The following is an 18,658-nucleotide window of genomic DNA, read 5'->3' as shown; positions in this document are numbered from 1 at the left end:
CTGTACCAAATGTCACGGCAATCCATCCAATAGTTGTTGAGACATTTCACTCAAAACCCACAAATGTCAACCAAGTCACCAAAATCAGTGGGATTCATCCTCTGAGGACCACGAATGTCCGTTATTTTCAAAGACATCCATTAAATAGTTGCTGAGATATTTCAGTCTGGACCAAAGCGGCGGACCGACCTAGCCGTAGAGCTACACTGCAGGCTCATGAATGTACCGACCCATCTGGCGCCTAACTTGGGAGCAATAAAACAAAAACAGGAAGTGAAGTATATGAAAATGTGACGCTCACACACTAAACTTTTGTGTGTGACTGTAGTTTTATACTGACATTTGAAATCTCCTCTCACCCCAGCAGTGAGAATATCATCATCTCTCTCACTCTTACAGCTCAGCTTGTGGGACTGATATCTTCCCACTTGTTCCTCTCATACACACACACACACACACTCTAGTGTATATACAGACAGATGGCAGCAGCCTCCTCCCTTAATCCTCCCTGCCCCACTACCCCCTTCTCTTATGTGGCCTCCTCTGGTCCACCAGATCTGACCTTGCAGCCTCCATGTGGGCTAAAGAAACAGATAAAGAACACACCACTCTGATTATTTCGTCCCTCATGCCGTCCTATCTCTCCGACCTTGTCCCATCCCAGTATTGTTACAAACCCAGAGGGTCATGCTGGTACTTTTTACACAGAGATGTAGCATATTGAAGTAGTATACGCGGAGGTTATTTGGATTAGAGCGATGATGACAGAGACATAACCTCGATGACTAGCCATGCAGCCTCAATTAGTAAGAGAGAGATGAAAACAGTCAGGGCTAATGAGATGAAGAGGGTGAAGAGACACACTGAAAGAAGTTGACAAAGCAAAGGATAGTGCATCTACTAGTAAGGACATCAAACACACACGGGGCACACTATCAGAGCTAATTCCACATGAGAGCAAGAGGAGGAGGAGTGATGGTGGAGAGAATCTGGAAGGAGAGCGCGTGGAGGATTTGAGCGGGGCTCAGGCCTGATGGTTAGTTAGGAGGAGATGAGGCAACAAAGCCCTTAATTGGCTGAGCACCAGCGGGCACAGCAGGGATGCCAAGCACCAGCAAAATAGCCTCACTTCACATCGACAGCGCTTTTACGTACACAGATGGAGCCCCCCCCCCACACACACACACTGCAACACTCGCTCTGATGAATAAACTTGCATTATAAAAATCATGTTAATTTGAACTTGAGCAACAAAAACAACAGTCTCAGAAAGCAGAATCAGTTGGGAGAGAGAAGTAAACAACTGTAGGCAGTGTGGGTGGAATACAGTTCACAAGAGAGAGAAGGAATTTTAATTTGAACGAAGTTGGAAACTCTTATTAAAGTCCAAGTAAAGCAAAAAATAAATGTGTTCTGGGTTTTCCACACCACAGAAAAATGTGTTATTATCAACCCAGCCAAATTTGAATGATTAAAAAAAATTGCCAAGTAAAATTAGGTTTCAAAGTCTGGAAAAAATAAGCAGTGTTCTCTGCTCGGTAACGCTGGTGGCGTGTCCACTGAAGGATCTGAAACCACGCCCAATCACTGGTGAGGGTTCATTACATGTGTACAGTTATAGTATGTACCATAGGCATGTGCATTGCAAAGAAAAATACTATTCAATAATCACCGGGAATTAGTCATTACTTTATGAAAATCGCCACATCTGCTTTCTTTGCCCTGGATTTTACATACAGGCTTTCATGCTCATAGTTGTATCTACTGCTTAGGAGAATACTTCAGACACTACTCTACTAGGGCTTAATATAATGCAAACAATTAAACATTAAACAAATATTAAATATTAGATATGGCAGTAAAGAACAGTGATGTTTGGTAGTGTAGCTGCACATTCAATAATTAGACCGCAGCGTGATCTGACAACGTTCATGCTAATGAGTTATTCTCTTGATTGATTTAAATATGTAAAATGCCAAAAAATGCCATTTGTTTTTGTCTAAGACTAGTGTCCCTGTAGGGATGAAGCACAACGCCAAGAAGAGCAATTACCAACAAATGAAAACTATCTAGTGGTCCCCGTGCTTAGTCATTAGAGATAAATCAACTAATTCCCCATCCTGTGTCTAATCTCTCAGACGATGCCGTGCTCCAGTATGCCGGAGACATCTGTCCAGCCTGGTAGTGATCAACGCGGCGTCCCTGTTAGGCAGATGAGTGAGTGTCCCTGTGCTTAATGGTGCCCTGGTGAGAGGAAGAGGCTCCCTAATTCAGCCACTGTCCCTGGGACCTGGCAGTGATGGACTGCGGCCAAGGCCCTGCTCAGGGCTGCGGCACAAAGTAGTGCAGCACCATTCGTATCCCCCACTCACAGAGCCACTCTGCCACTGAAGGCCCGGATATATTTCTATTGCTGGGGAGAGTTATAGTTTGTTATTCTGGGAGGAGGAAAGTGGAGGTCGGATTGATTACTCCTCAGTAGGAGGGTGGGGAGCAAATAGCAGCTACTGTAGCAGCTTCATGGTGTTCGTATTAAGATGAAGGATTGACTGGGCGCTGATCAATTCTGTGATCTTGGGGGAAAAACCAGTGGGTGCACCCGGATTAGATATCTGCAGTCGAACATATGATTTTTATTGAAGCGATTGTTTGCAAATGAAGAAAGGTCCGTCTCAGAGGCGTTCTATCAGATATTGAATAGCTACCAGGGTCAGCTTCCCCCATTGATCCTGCTCGGTTCGGACAGTCTCTGTGTGTAAGCCTCAACGGCTCTGAGAGGCTTTACACACTGCATTCCTTTCTCTGGCCCTGAGTTCACATCCGTTCTGCAGGAAATCAATGTGGGTACATCGGTGAACAGAGTTATGAGCTAGCTCATCCGTGTTTACTGCTAGTGTGTGAGAGTGTTACAGCTACAGCTGAGGGGCCTATAGCCTGCTGTCAATAGGAATAGTCCCTGGGGAAAAGATGCCATCTGAATAAAACCTACCAGCTTGAACAAAGACAAACCCGCTGAAGGCAGCAGTATAGTTGAGATCGTGATGGAGCCTCCTTTCATTTAGCAAATCTACACATCTACCGGTATATCTATTATCTATATCTACATATATCTCATTTGGCTTGAAGTTACGATGACATTAACCTCCTGTGCCCTATAGCCATATTCCTCGTAAAAAACGCCTAAAATAACAGACTGACATTGCCATCCCTAGAGCCCTGCCATCAGCATTGCTATAAAGGAGGCCCAGAAACAAACCCGGACTGTGACATAACCTCGCTGTTAATGAGATGAGATCACTAGCATACTGTACTGTTGGCTGTTTACTCTTGTGGGTCCATGTTAACCGATGTGAGGGTCCCCTACCATATTACCTATTAATGCGGGGGATTGTTGATCTGCTTATTGCCAGTGGCAGTGAGCATCGGGGGGCCTATAGCACAGTTTGGCCCGTGGCTTGATTAAGGCATGTTTCCTATAATGCTTCAGAAGTGGTTACCTCAGGCGTGTGTGTGTGTGCGTGTGTGTGTGTGTGTGTGTGTGTAAGGGCCTGTGGGAGTGTTGAGTGTGAGGGGGAGTGGGAGGGGGGGGGGAATAACAACCCTGCAAATTACAACCTTCTTCAATTTTCCACATCAAGGCCTTTCTAGAGAGGGAAAGTTGCAGAATTCGAGACGAGCTCTGAAATCCCAAATTGACCCGACTCTGAAGTACCCTCGAGAGTGAACTAATGTGAAAAGCAAAACAAACAGCGCTTTCTGTATCTTCGTCGTTGTCTCTCCCTGGGCCACAGATGGTTAAATTAAGTTCATTACATCACATCAGACCCCTATGCTAAAGGAAAGATATCACTATTATATGGAAAATTGGTAAAAGCGTCTACAGAATCCTCAAATTATAAAAGAATGGAGTGGATGGAGGATCTTCAGACATATATCACAGAGCATGAATGGGAAAAGGCTGGTTATCAAGTACAAACGTTATCCATCAATTAGGGCTGTCAAAGTTAACATGATAATAACTCATTAATGCAAAAATTTGTTCTATGGTTACCCACGAGTCTCCCCTTTACAGACATGCACACTTTATGATAATCACATGCAGTTTGGGGCAAGTCATAGTCAAGTCAGCACACTGACACACTGACAGCTGTTGTTACCTGTTGGGCTGCAGTTTGACATGTTATGATTTGAGCATATTGTTTTACGCTAAATGCAGTACCCGTGAGGGTTTCTGGACAATATTTGTCATTGTTTTGTGTTGTTAATTGATTTCCAATAATAAATTTATCATACATTTGCATAGAAAAGCATATTTGCCCACTCCCATGTTGATAAGAGTAATAAATACTTGATAAATCTCCCTTTAAGCTATGGACAATCATGCGATTAATCGTGATTAAATAATTTAATCGATTGACAGCCCTACTATTAATACCAGATTAAAATTGATCCAATATAATTGGCTTATGAGAACGAATGTAACTCCTGAAAAACTCAATAAATTCAATCCTAACATCCCAGACAGGAGTATAAAATGTAGAGCAGAGAGGGGAACCTTATTTCATTGCATTTGGAAGTGTAAACACATGCAAGACTTTTGGAAAGGAATAATCAACACAATTTCCAACATCAGACGTCTCGAGGGAGACTTGAAGGATGTAACCAACTTATTTTGGAAAAGTGATGTATTATGTTCAAAATCAATAAAGATATGTGATGGAAAAAAAACATTAATTTGATTTCATTGGTCCTACTGTGCCTCTCCATCCTCTGTAACTCCCTCCTCATTTCAGCGTGGTCTGGTTTAATGTCAGACACCGGCTGAGGTGCAGAGGAGGGAGAGTCATTAGTCTGGCCTGTGAGACAGGAAGCATCAGCGTCATTAGCAGTCATTAGTTCACAGACAGCGGGTCGTGTCCCCACCACCGCACTGCCTCTCTCAATCATTCACACGTACAGTATGATGGACTGACTCGGGAGGGACACCACGCCTACGTCCCGCTGCTGCTGCATGTTTGTGACGGCTGAAGCAGCGGTCTTCTGCGTGTCTGTCTGTGACCTGGATGGAGACTACACATTTTGGTTCTGTTAATTCCGTCCATGCTCGCCTCAGATGAGCGAGCGAGGCTTAGCGCTAAACAAATTGACAATTATCGTGCCAATCTTCGCCTCGATGGCTTCCAGCAGAGTTCAGAATAGACTTTAAAATGCTGCTGATTATTTTCAAAGCATCGGGGTTGTAACCGTTCCCTGTGTATTCAGAGAGGGGCATTATCAGTCAAAAGCCAAGGATTCAAATTAAAATTTATTGCACTTTTTTTGCAATTACGGTCCGTATTCTTCAGAACGGACCGCCTGAAGACGTTATTAGAATGGCAGGCCATTGCTCATAACCTCTTTTAAAAATCAATTTCTGCTGGTACAGTATTTGATATTTATGGCTGTCTGGTTTTATTAGATTCATTTACTGTAATTAATTTATCATCAAGGATACAAACCTCTCTGGGATCCCTAATAGATTAGCTGAAGAAAAAGAAAGAAAAACGATATGCACAGTGCATGTGCTCTGAATCCAGATCTTTTGCAGTAACATGCAACATGCAAATACTTGACAAATCTCCCTTTAAGGTTCATTTTGAACAGATAAAAAATGTGCGATTAATTTGCGATTAATCGCGATTAACTATGGACAATCATGCGATTAACCGCGATTAAACAAATGAATCGATTGACAGCCCTAGTATTCAGACATTCGGTGTGGTTCATCCTTAATAATGTTTCACCAGATTAGTTGTGCAGTGCTGCGTAAAGCTTGACTGGTGTTGCAGGTTATTTTTACTTCATGATCCTCATGAATCTGGGCACTTTCATTGACACTTCAAACAAACTGTGTTTTCTTCTGGGCCTCCCTCCTCCCATTGGATGCACAACCTTCGATTTCTAAAGAGAATCATGGAATATGGCCCAGTGTATTTCTGACCTGTATTGTGTTGTAATGGACAAAAACCAAGATAGTGACAGCCAAAAACCAAGATGGCAATAGCCAAAAAACAGGTACAGGAACTTACCCTGGTTGTGTGTGTGAACCCTCTCTAGTGATAACGCCCTCCTTGTCCATCAGCATCTGTCTGAATGTGCTCACTTTCTGTCGAATCTCTTCTTCTGTGTACCTGAGGACGAACATAAAGACACAGCGGTTAGTAGAGGCACACATACACACACACACACAGATACAACAGCAATCTGCAGTCTTGGCAGAGCAGTGAGCAGACAAGGGTGAAAGTGAATGATGAACATACTGCAAACTGAAGCAGCAGCTTTTAATAACAGCACTGAATGCAGCGGGGGCACCGGCAAAGCCAATTGTCATCCGTCATAACTGCCAGATGCCCGTGTAGGAGCCATGTCATCCCCAGCTATCAAACAGAGTCCAACAAATGGCAAAGACCGTCTGACTCCGACTGTTTCCTAGCCAAAAAATGACACTCAGCCCGATGATGTATGTTCTGATGAGTCACCGACAACCCCCCCCGACCCCGGCGGGTTCCTTGTCCGAGCCCGGACTGCATGTCATGTTTTATTCTATAAGCAAAGCGCTGAGTTGAGAGTAGCCGCGGGGCAACGTGAGGAGCTTTCAGCAAGCTGACAGACGGAATACTGCAAGGCAATTACAGTCTGTGTCACATTGTATTCAGATTTTCTAATTGAGAATATCTGGCTTTTTTCATTACATTGTCAGTGGGCGCAGCAGAAGAGCATCAAAATGATTAGTTGTACTTTAATTTCTTTGTGATATTATTAAGCGGTAGATAATGAATGAATCTCTTTTCGTGCACACAGCTTCGGGCTTCATCCTCCCAGTTTGTGAATAACACAAGCAGCAGCCTCTGACCGATGACAGCTCTGTGAGGGGACACAGCAATAATTCATCCCGCCTGTCGGAAGCAGCGGCAGCGACAATGAAGTTCCGTCCTGTGCCGTTCTACAGATTCTCATAGGGGAGTTATGCATGTCTTGTGAGCTTGACAGCGCATGGCCTCTTTAATGCACCGTACACCGAGCTGATCTATTCACACTATCTTCTCACCATCTCCACATTCTGCTCTGGCTGTGGTAATGGGATGTAATGAGCTACAGAGGCAGAGGAACATGAAGGGAGAGAAGAGGACGGAGGGCGGAGGGAGGGGGGGAATTAATAAAGCCGTGAAAGTGTAGCCAGGAGACAGACATCCCAGAGTGAGACTGACTGGAAGCCTCGGACATTAATAATAGACTGGAGAGTTCGTATTAAGAACAGCAATAACAAGCATGATGTGTGACGGGGGTGGGGGGGGGAGAGAGGCTGCAGCATGTTTCACTAGTTATCCACAGTTACAAATTGGTAATAGAAAAAAAGAGTAGGGCCTTAGAAGTAGGGCTGTTAAAGTTAACGCATTAACGCAAATCCGTTTTAACGCCGCTAATTTCTTTAACGCATCAACACAACTTGCATTTGTAGTTTGTAGCGGGTTCAAACTAAAAAACTTAAAGAATCCATCGATACCAACCATGTCACACTAGCATGTTGTGAAGGAGATTAAATAACGCTCCAAACTTGTTGCTATATTTTGGTGAGGAAAAACTGGCATGGCCATTTTCAAAGGGGTCGCTTGACCTCTGACCTCAAGATATGTGAATGAAAATGGGCTCTATGGGTACCCACGAGTCTCCTTTGCCCACCCCCATGTTGATAAGAATATTAAATACTTGTTAAATCTCCCTTTACAGATAAAAACAGATCAAAAACAGATTAGAAAATGAGCAATTAATCATGATTAACTATGGACAATCATGCGATTAATCATGATTAAATATTTTAAACAATTGACGGACCTACTTAGAAGTCATCATCTCTTTGAGTCTCAACATACTGATGCGTGATATTTGTGTCTTTGATAAGTGAAAACATCTGAAATGTGAGCTCCACTTTCAGTAACCAAAGTCCTGAGGAACTGTCCATCACTTAGTGCTGAAACGCTCAGCAGTTGGAGCAGCAGCGGTGATTGTGACACACAGCTCATAGAGGCACTTGAGGGACTTTAAAACCATTAGCGACCCCATTGCGTCCATCCAAAACTCTACTTAGAAATCAGAGGAAAAAGACAGAACTGTTCTGAGAATGAGCCTGTTTTGAAGTTGTTTTTTTTAAGTTGGGACTGGGCCTTGTGCTGGAGCTTGTTGAAGGAAACACACTACCAAACTCCCCTCTGAATTGCTCCAACGAGCATCCATGTTGTCGGCTGTTACACAAACTCCTGGGCGGCTGGGCTAAGTGTTTGTGTTTTGTTTTTTACCCTCATAGTTTTTTAAACTTTCATGTACCAAAGTTGTTTTTGGCCCCCCTCCCAAGGCAGCGACAGGCAGGGATGTTAACTCTCACTGGCTCGCTGGTTACGTGATCGGCCACCGCAGCATTTATCTAAAAGTTGATTCTGTTTCTACTTTTTGCCGCAGGCCGCTGCCGTCCTTTTGGCAACCCCAAAAACACTTGGTAACAGATTCTCTTTCCCTCTCTTAGCGGGGGGGGGGGGGGGGGGCTCATGGCAGGACCAACTCTACAAACTGGATTGTAAATGAACCGGGGGTCTCATTTCAGCGTGGAAATGGCATTAGTCTGAGGAGAGTTTGCTGTTCTCAGATTAAATATAGCAGCCGATACCATGTATTCTGACTTTGGTGCTGTCAGCGCACAGGCGGTGTGGAGAATGAGATTAGGAAAAAGAGCAATGGACGGAGAGCTGAAAAATAGCTGGAAGATGGCCCAACAGACAAGAAGCCGGCCGGTGTGACAGCACCATCAGGTCCCGCTGTACGGCAATCTCTGAGCCCAGCAGCTGTCAACTCGGCACAATGGAGGCCACAAACACACGCACTTTATATTCATGGCTTTCCATGCACATCGCAGGAGCCATCGCAGTACGCCGGCTGCTTCCCGACAACTCTACAGCGGTCCGGGCGTGCTCTCAGCTGTCGGTTGTGTATCGAGGAAGGGTGCACAATGGGTAAAAGGGTGAGAAGGCTCAGGAAAGATACTGGCTGAATGAGTTCAGGCCAAACAGGCTTTAGGGCGTTCTCTTTCACATTGTGCTGATGATGGTGAGGATGTTAGCACCTGAAAAAAGGGATCAGAGCTTGAGAAGCTAAAGCTTCTGCTGACATATGACCTCCTCCCATTTCTCCTCTCTCTCTGTCCTCCGTTGAATTGCTTGATTCTGAAGCTCTGCACAGCTTTGCAGCATGAAGCACAGCAAAGTCGGGTTCTCGGTATAGTCCGTATAACTCACTAACCAAAGCTAGAGAGTGAACACCCAGCAGTGGTGCCGCTTCAACAAAAGACACCGGGGTTAAGAGGCATGAGCCTGAGAATCCCCCACAGCACCTGAATGTCCGTGGGGACCTGGCGAATGGTGAGTCACCTACAGACAGAAATAAATCTATGGGCAGAAGAAGTCGAAGGAAAGAAGAAACTTTTTCTGACGTGATCGGCAAACTTTCGCATTTAAGAGAGCAAAAAAAAATCCATAGTGAGCTCTAAATCAATCTGTGTAAATTGCCACATATTGGATGTTTGTCAGTGGCTATTAGGATGAGCACACTGGAACAACACATCCCTCCTCTGCACATTTAATTAGCGCTTCTTGCAGCTGTAAAGGTATAGCTAACACACCATCTGTTCTGGCCCGACACAGTGCAGAGGAGGGGCTGACTGGAGGCTGACTGCCTCATCCTCTGAATGCTCTAGGTCTCTAGTTTGTGGCTGTAACGTTTCATGAGGCTGTGATTATCCTAGAGGTCACCACAAGGTAATTTTATACAGTGAGGTCAAGTTTAAAAAAAATGGTCTCACTCCAATGAAATGGCTACTATGGGGACTAACATCATCACACATAGGATCACATTGGATCCAAAAGAGCATCAGCTTTACAGTGATACCCTATTTATGTAATTACAAGACTGTTTAGGGTCCCCAGTATGCAGAAATATTCAAATACACCATTTTAGAATAGACGAATATAACACATTTATACTGCATATCTTGAGGTCAGAGGTCAAGGGACCCCTTTGAAAACGACCAAGCCAGTTTTTCCTCATATGATACCAGTATCACTCTTTGCTAGAAAACTCAACAACCTCTGAAAAACAGAGTAGCAGCCGGGCCCGGCGGCAGGCCGTCAGAGTGTTAAAGGGTTACTGAACATGGTGTTTTCATTTGTGTGTGCGTGCGTATGAGGTGGGACTGTTCAGAGGAGTGGAGCCAAATTAAATCCTTTTAGCCTACAGCATGCAAAGTCCCAGTGATTTGGGCGGAGAGAGACGGGGGGGACATCGATCAGAGCGAGGGGCTTTCCCCGCCACCCTGGCCATGAAAAATCACCACGATTAAAGAACTTGATTGGAGTAATTAGACAGCTCCGAGCACCCACAGATCCCCCCCATTAACTCACCATCCTAGAAAATGAATAGTTGTGGCCCGGAGACCATCCTTATGCTGATAGCCATCGATTTGTGGAGGACGCGCCTACGTGTGTGTGTGTGTGTGTGTGTACTCCTTCTGTGCGTGTACTCCTTCTGACTGCCACTGATGTTTCTGCGCTTCATGTGTGAAGAGAACAACCTTTTTTTTCCTCACAAGTCATCCCCGGGCGGTGCTGTGCACCTACTGTATGAAACTCTGCAGCCATCAATCCCCGCTGCAAAGAGTACAACGTGATGCCAATGTAGTTAGTAAGATTGAATGGCGCTGGGACCACGGGAAGGCAAACCCGAACGCCCCCGCGTTTCTATTGCAGGGGCAGAATTTAAACGACCTCCAGAGCCACAGTGAAACAGTTCAACTCTCGAATGGAGAGGATTCTCAATTGATGCTCTCTCCAGTCATAGATTTTCTGGTTAGATAACAGCTAGTGGATAGACCAGACAGAACAAGGAGCAAGGAAAGAGTACATCTTTCTCAGTATATATAAAGCTGCCCTGTTCACCTCCCCCACACTGGAAGCAGATCAATGGTTGGAGCAGCACAATCTGCCACCGCCTCTCTTTCTGATTGCTCATCTTCTCTACGACCTCCTGTAACAACATCATTTGAAGCGCTTTTCTCTACTATATTGGCTTGGGACCTCCCCCGGTGACAATGTATGAAATGGGTCATTCTCCTCAAGATGCTTTCCCTCCAATTTGCGGTCTGATAGGACGCAGGCTTATCGTCTTGTGACACAGGCTTTGGCTCGCAGGGAAACCTCCATCAGAGCAGAGATAGTTATTCGCTCCGGCCTTAGAGGCTCTGAGAGCAGCTCTCTTAATAAGATCCTAGCTGCTCGCGTCTCTTGCAATTCAAAAAGTGTCACTGCAGATGTTATTAAAGCGATGCCGCAGCAGCGGTGGCCAAAATACAACCATTCAGCTCCTGACTACTACGATAAACCTCTTTCCTTTCTGTCTCAATTTACTGTAGCCTATTACTATTTAACAGCTGTTTACTACTGACCATGTATGGATATGATTACTATCTTTGTTGTATGGCCTGGCTCAGGTTAAGCTCTTTGTAAAGCATGAACAAATACATACAGTTTTACTTGTTGGATTTTCCACTGTGAAATATTGCCAAATGGCTGACAATTTCCTCGCTCTGACTACCGTTACCGTACCGTACTACCGCATTGTTGTTGTTTACTATCGTCACGTGATAAACTTCCAGCAATCGGTTCTTCTTTGCTGCTCTAAAACAGTAGTTGCCAGTGGCAGCCATGATACATCCAGGGCGACAGCACAGTGAAGGCTACTGTTTTGGAGCAACAAAGAAGAATTGATTTCTGAAGCTGATTATTTTTCTGGGTTAATAAATCATAGTATTGGATCGGTGCATAGACTACTTGCCGATGCCTAATCCCGAATTTCGGGCAGTATTGGACGCATTTCCAACGCATTAACGGAACTTACGATTGTTGATTAATTTCCAATAATAAATATATACATGCATTTGCATAAAGCAAGCATATTTGCCCACTGCCATGTTGAGTATTAAATATTTGACAAATCTCCCTTTGAGATACATTTTGAACAGATAAAAAAATGTGTGATTAATTTGCAATTAATCGCGATTAACTACGGATACTTTAATCGATTGACAGCCTTTGTAAAAACACAGATTCAGTGATGCATCTCTGTGTTATGTTGTGTATTCTTTGCTTGTGCCAGGCTACACCTCTCTACTTGGCTTTAAAACAACAGTTTTTGTAATACACACATGCACGTCTAATTCTTCTGCTTGGTGAAGCAGCAGGCGGAACGTCTTCTGCCTTGTATTTAAAAAGCTATTATCATTGGCGGAAACACACAGTTTCATGCATGCATAAGAAGGGCCTAGCACACACCTGCCTCTCTGTTGTGAGTGTGTGTGTGTGTTAGTGTGTGCATGCGCAGTTGTGTATATGGAGTTCAAGTTTAAAGAGAGCTCCACGTATAGCCTGCAGATTAGAGTGAGTGAGGCCCTGTGAAGAGAGCTCATTAGAGAGCTGGAAAAAGGCTCAGCCACCACAGGAGTTCAACTCATCCGCAATCCTTATGCCTCAATTAGTGTGGGAAAAACAGCCCTGAAATACAATCTGGACATGGACCCTCGCATGCAAAGCAGCCCCTGAGCTTGAAATCTGTCGGTGAACTGTGTTATCATGAGGTAGCTAAACTTGCTTTAAATCTGCAGTCAGTAACTTTGAGCAAATATGATAAAAGGTTATTTTTATCCTGAGTCACTATATCCTGAGACAGATAATCTGTGAAAAAAAACAGGTTCTTCTGTCTCCTTTTAGTGCTCCTAATGGCATTTTTTTTTACTGTTAACAAATAACGAAATGATAATTAATAATTTTTACTAATTATTAGTAATGCTACAATTTTTATCAGTATTTTGTGTAATATGAAATACAAGTTTTTTATTATTATATTTATTATTTTATATATTAATATATGTATATTAATTATATTGTATCATCACAGATAAGAGACGATAACAATTACATTCTGATTACATTAGTAAAGTATTTATTATCAGTTTATTACTGCACATACTATAACATTTTATATTGTATATTAAGTATTTGTTAGTGATTACCAAATGATTAGTAAACTTTTAAGAAATCGTTTGTAAAACATCTATCAACATTACATAGACAGATGGACCAGAAATCAATTACTAATCATTGACAAACTATTAACTATCTATCTAAATAATGTTCATAGATGCTTTACAAAGTATTTATCAATCATTTAACGGTGTTACAAATATCTGTCTATGTAATGTTTATAGATGTTTTACAAACAATTTCTGAAAGGTTTATAAATCATTTCGTAATTGTTAACAGATATTAACTGAGTATCAATTTACCATTTATAAATGATGGTTATTATAAAGTGTTGCCGAAGCATTTGTTGAGACTTTCAGTCCATGCAGTTCTTTGTGATGGAGAGACGACAGGATGTTGTTGGCGGTGCTTCAGCTATATGTACCGTTCCACCTCCTCCAACAGCTACTCTAACAGATCACAACGTATAGTGACCTAGAGCACATCTAATATACATAAAAGGCCAATGCTCCCTGCGGCGGCAGAGCACTCAAGAGTGCCGGTGAGTGGCGGATGCTGCCGGGCGTCGGATGGCTAAATGAACAGGCTTCTTTAATTGCTCAGCCTGTCTAATTGGCTCCCAGGGTGAGGCCATCATTCATGACAGACTATTTATCCTGGTCCTATCTCTGGAGAAGAGCACGGCTGGGTTAGGAGGGGGGTCTGTGTGTAAAGGGAGGAGGGGAGCGTCTGCCATGCTGGCAGGGTTAGAGAAGGAGGCAGGCGTCCAACCTGCCCCCCAGCCTAATCCTTCACACAGGCCCCGGTCAGGACGGGGGGCTCGGGGGGTGACGTACAGTCTGAGCCTGCTGGCTTATATCCACAACAAATGAAAACACACCCCAGCCACCATTTTAATTGTGTCTAATGCTTGGCATTGCTCTCCCTGTGTTTCATCCCCCCCGCTCTATCCCTTAATCCTGCACACATGCACTCACACTCCCTCATTTAAAGAGGAACATTAGAAATTGGAGAGGCGAGGGGGAGCTGTGCCGAGCCAAGCTGGCAAGTGAGATTCTCCCTTTATTATAGCTTAACGAGATGACTCGAGTCCGTCCAGAGCTTTAACACTCAGCTGAGTGGTCGCTGTCCTTCAAGCGCGCCCGTCTGCCAGCCGAGCTCGTGCAGTCTGACGAGTTGAGTGGAGCCGGTCAGCGCGGGTGTCTGCCTCTTCCTTGTATTCTGTCATCATTAGCCAAGCTGCTGCCTGACACTACGCTGTTTCACTAGACATCATGACTCTTTTACATCGCTCTCAAACCACGAGCAACTATATCTACTCCAAGCCAGGAGATGAGCTGACAGATGGCCGCAGTGCGCCCCCTCCTTTTTATTTCTTTATCTTTCCTGGTAAAGTCCGGCAGCTCCCTTTCAGCTACATCAATCTGTCGTAGCTCCACCATTAGCCCGCCGTCTTAACGAGGCCCCACTGCCTAACAAGCAGTCACGTTCAGGGAAGGAGGGACGGGTAGAAGAATTAGTGGAAGAAAAGTCTAATCCATCTCCACCGTCTCAAAGCCCCCCACAGGAGCATTGATTTAATTCATCTCCATACTCTAACAGCAGAGGGAGAGAGAGGAGGAAACAAAAAAAGGTCTACTTTTCTTTTTTGAAATTTGAAAAACGCCGGCCCCACATACTGGTTTGTGCCTGTCACCTCTCTCTCGTATCTTTACTTTGCACGGCTGCTGGATTCTCGCGATGTCATGAGATCATGCGAGAATAGCTGGATCATATATCACACGAATAGCCATCTCATCAGCCTAAAAGTAATGCGTTTGTGTCCAGGGAGCCAGAGCACGGACCAATCAGCATCCTGTGAGGAGCTACTGGCGGCTAAGGGCGTGGCTGATGGTACATGTCCACAACCTCCTTTGCTTCCCATTCATTGACTATGTCAGCAGTAGTGCAATGCATTTTGGTAGCGTGGCGGCGCGATTCGAGAGATGGGGCGTCACGTTGGCTGCTCATCATTTGCATAAAGTTGAGGTCTAGGATACTTTATGCATATCAAGACATATTTAGCAACTGCACAGCTTATTTCTTGCATAAAATGTTTTCAGAAACACATTTTGGTGAACTATTATACAAAAAAGTTTCCAAACGAGCCACCGTGTTGGTTCCGGTTTGAAAGCTGGGAGCAGCAGCCCATGAGCAAAGAGCTTATATTAATCCCCGTTTGCCACGAGGGAAAGCGTTCGTCCAATCAGCTGCCTAGTGTCTTGCGTCTCGTGGCAGCCCATCAAGCGTCCAATGTTGGGAAGTGAGATGATCCCTCGCAATAAAAAACGCCCCCTGTGGACATGTACCATCAGGTGTGCTGAGGCGACACGGAGGAGAGGCGACTGTTCGTTGTCAGGCAGCTCCTGAAGAGGTTAGTGGAAATGCTGCAATAGCATCAGTTCTATCAGAACTGGAGAGTATTTCTTCATTGAAAGAAGAGCAAAGAACGGCACTGAAGGCTTTTCTTGATGGAAAAGATGTTTGCTTCGGCAAGAGTTTGATTGACAGATGGTTCAGCCAATCATCTGCCATGTGTTTTTTTGAACGGGCCTGCCTTTCTCCAGACGTTTCCAATGACAGCTTCTCAGATGGTTCTGTGTAACAAACCATCTGGTGGGTCAGGTTAATCGTTTCTAGCCTTGACCAAAAAAAAAATAAAAAAGGCTCACTAATTAGCTCGCCCTTTATTCAATTAAATCACCCTCCCCTAATACATCGAGGATTAGCCGGCTTTCTATAAATGACAAATGTGATGTGAATAAAATGCCACGAGGTATCAGTAGGAAACTGAATTTTCTCCGTACCGACACAGGATCACGGAGCTCATCATTAATTACAGTCTCAGCTAGCCTGGAGTTTGCCTGGGAGCTGTGGTTATTCAAGCAGCAGTGTGTGTGTGTGTGTGTGTGTGTGTGTGTGTGTGTGTGTGCGTGTGTGTGTGCGTGTGTGTGTGTGCAGATCAGCCTGAGAGAAGCCTTGAGATTGTGGATTAGGGCCAATTGCTGTCACTACAATTTTCATGGCCTTTGGCGTTAGCACACACTGAGCTCTTCCTAACTTTGTGCTGGAGGACGCACATAATGCTAATGAAACAGCCTACGCTGGGTTGACTGTCTCTATGGCAACCTCACTAATAACCACTACTTGAGGATGAGGCCATTAATACAAAGTTCAAGTGTTGGCTGCAAATATGCAACATCAAGGATGAGTAATGTTGCATCTGTGACATGAACAAGATTGTGAAGCAAAAATGTCTGCAGCTGATGTATGAATCTCCATGTATCTCCATGGCTGCATTCAAAACCGCCTACTACATACTACTAACGAACGCAGTATGCAGTATATAGTACATACTACATCACCAAGTTGGTGACGGCCAGAAACCAGGATGGTGACGGCCAGAAACCAAGATGGCGACGGCCAGAAACCAAGATGGCGATGGCCAGAAACCAAGATGGCAATGGCCAGAAACCAAGATGGCGATGGCCAGAAACCAAGATGGCGACAGCCAGAAACCAAGATGGCGACGGCCAGAAACCAAGATGGCGACGGCAAGAAACCAAGATGGCGACGGCCAGAAACCAAGATGGCGACAGCCAAAAACCTAGATGGCAACGGCCAGAAACCAAGATGGCGACGGCCAGAAACCAAGATGGCGACGGCCAGAAACCAAGATGGCGACGGCCAGAAACCAAGATGGCGACAGCCAAAAACCTAGATGGCGACGGCCAGAAACCAAGATGGCGACGGCCAGAAACCAAGATGGAGGCAGCCAGAAACCAAGATGGCGACGGCCAGAAACCAAGATGGCGACGGCCAAAAACCAAGATGGTGACGGCCAGAAACCAAGATGGTGACGGCCAAAATGCTGAACTCAAGGCTTCAAAACGGTAGTCCGCAAACCATAGGGTGACACCATGGTGACTACATCCCCTTTTTATAAACAGTCTATGAAGAAGCTATATGGTGCAATCTTGCTTCTAGGGATTCCTAGTATTGGTTGCTCCAACCTGCTCAAACCAAGCTACACACACGTGAACAAATTCTATTCAAAAGCTTGAATTCAGAGAATAAACAGATTTATTTTTTCCCATGAGATGTTCCTGCATTATTTTACTCATTTCTCAGAATTTCAAAATGCCCTATTCCCAGCACACTGTGGTTCTTGTCACAACTAACTCCCACTGTTGGTCTGGGGGCCGTGTAGAATCCCAACACACATATAGCAGCCAGTCTCTTCTTTTCACCCGGCAGTGAGGCTTTCCACCACCTCCCTGCTTCTCCACAGGTGCCCAACCGGTAAGAAGGAGCCACTAGAACGGTGACAAGGACGTGGCGGTCCTTCACCGGCTTGCTGATTGTGAGCATTGCCAATTATGTTAAATGGGGCAGCTGGCCAAGCAGGAAGCACCTGGTCTCTGCCAGAATGGTCCCTGTAGAGTCCTTCAGCTAATACGGAACTGTTTCATATTCCAGGAAGCCGTTACCATCAGGAACAGAGCATCCCTCCACATGACTTTCATTTGTTGCACGTCATTCTCTCCACCACAAAATTAGCATCATACAAGGATTCTTTTAAAAGGGAATGAAGAAGATGATAATGAATTCATCCTGATCCCATTTCCATGCTGCTAAAAATGGCCATATCAACAAAACGCAGCTGCTGTGCCCCATTTCCTAACAAAACACAGCCCCTTATGTTTACTACACTCCTCTACAGGGGATTGTTGCTTTTTCTTCTTCCCAATATTGCGATGAAAATGACTTTTGGCAGGTAACAGATTCTGAATGTGAACTCAGCACCCCTACAGGTACGTAGCTGTCAATGTCAAGTGCTCTACTACACGGAGAAAGCTTTCACGGATCGCACTCCAACCGGCTCCCAATAACCAAATTGTAAAGAAAAGATAAACAACTGCTGTTGCACTGAAAACGGTAATGTCATTTGACATCAAATACCCAGTGCAGCTGAAGTGCATTACTCGCTTGGTGGGTTTTTGTGCTTAAAACATCTTGGGCTTCATGCAAGAACATTTTTCAAATTGTTAACTCTTTTTTTTTTCTGTGAGTGTTCCAAGTCAGATTCATTAAAATCTCTTGACTGCACACTTGTCATGAATTGCTCGTTTCGACCTGATGAATGGCAACTGTGCATGAGTAGCTGCGCATTCACGAGAGTTGATCATTAATATAATCGATGACCCCAAATTGCGATATAAGACTACCCGTTCTGCTCCGTTTGTGGGCAAGTATCATTCATAAAAATGTCACAAAGATTAAAAAAGAAATATTTCACACTTCAAGTCTGCACTGTGGGAAATCAGCAGACGAAAACATAACAGACGTAGCGGTGTGAGTATTCATATTAGAGGACTTGAAACAATTAGAAAATGTTAATACAGCTACCGACCACCAATATCAAATAGCAACACGCCGAGTGCCGGTGGTTTCTCTTTCAACATTGTGGATGTAACCTTCAATCCAGATGCTGTATCACT

General features: G+C 44.4%; 1 protein-coding gene across 4 annotated transcripts in view; it reads right to left on the bottom strand.

Moving 5' to 3' along the window:
* srrm3 (serine/arginine repetitive matrix 3) overlaps positions 1-18,658 on the bottom strand; it is a 94,152-nt gene that overhangs the window by 22,697 nt on the left and 52,797 nt on the right. For all 4 annotated transcript variants that reach the window (XR_005203866.1, XM_037748787.1, XM_037748789.1 and 1 more), the window contains one exon: positions 6,069-6,170. Coding sequence is in view for 3 of the 4 variants with exons in the window: in XM_037748787.1 (XP_037604715.1) it covers positions 6,069-6,170 (102 nt within the window). In the remaining variant the exon portion in view is untranslated. The remainder of the gene's footprint in view (positions 1-6,068; positions 6,171-18,658) is intronic.

The sequence above is a fragment of the Sebastes umbrosus genome, chromosome 17 (assembly GCF_015220745.1).
Source record: "Sebastes umbrosus isolate fSebUmb1 chromosome 17, fSebUmb1.pri, whole genome shotgun sequence".
In the NCBI taxonomy this organism is placed as follows: domain Eukaryota; kingdom Metazoa; phylum Chordata; class Actinopteri; order Perciformes; family Sebastidae; genus Sebastes; species Sebastes umbrosus.
Note: the sequence above shows the minus strand (reverse complement) of the source record. Positions and strands in the feature narration are given on the sequence as shown.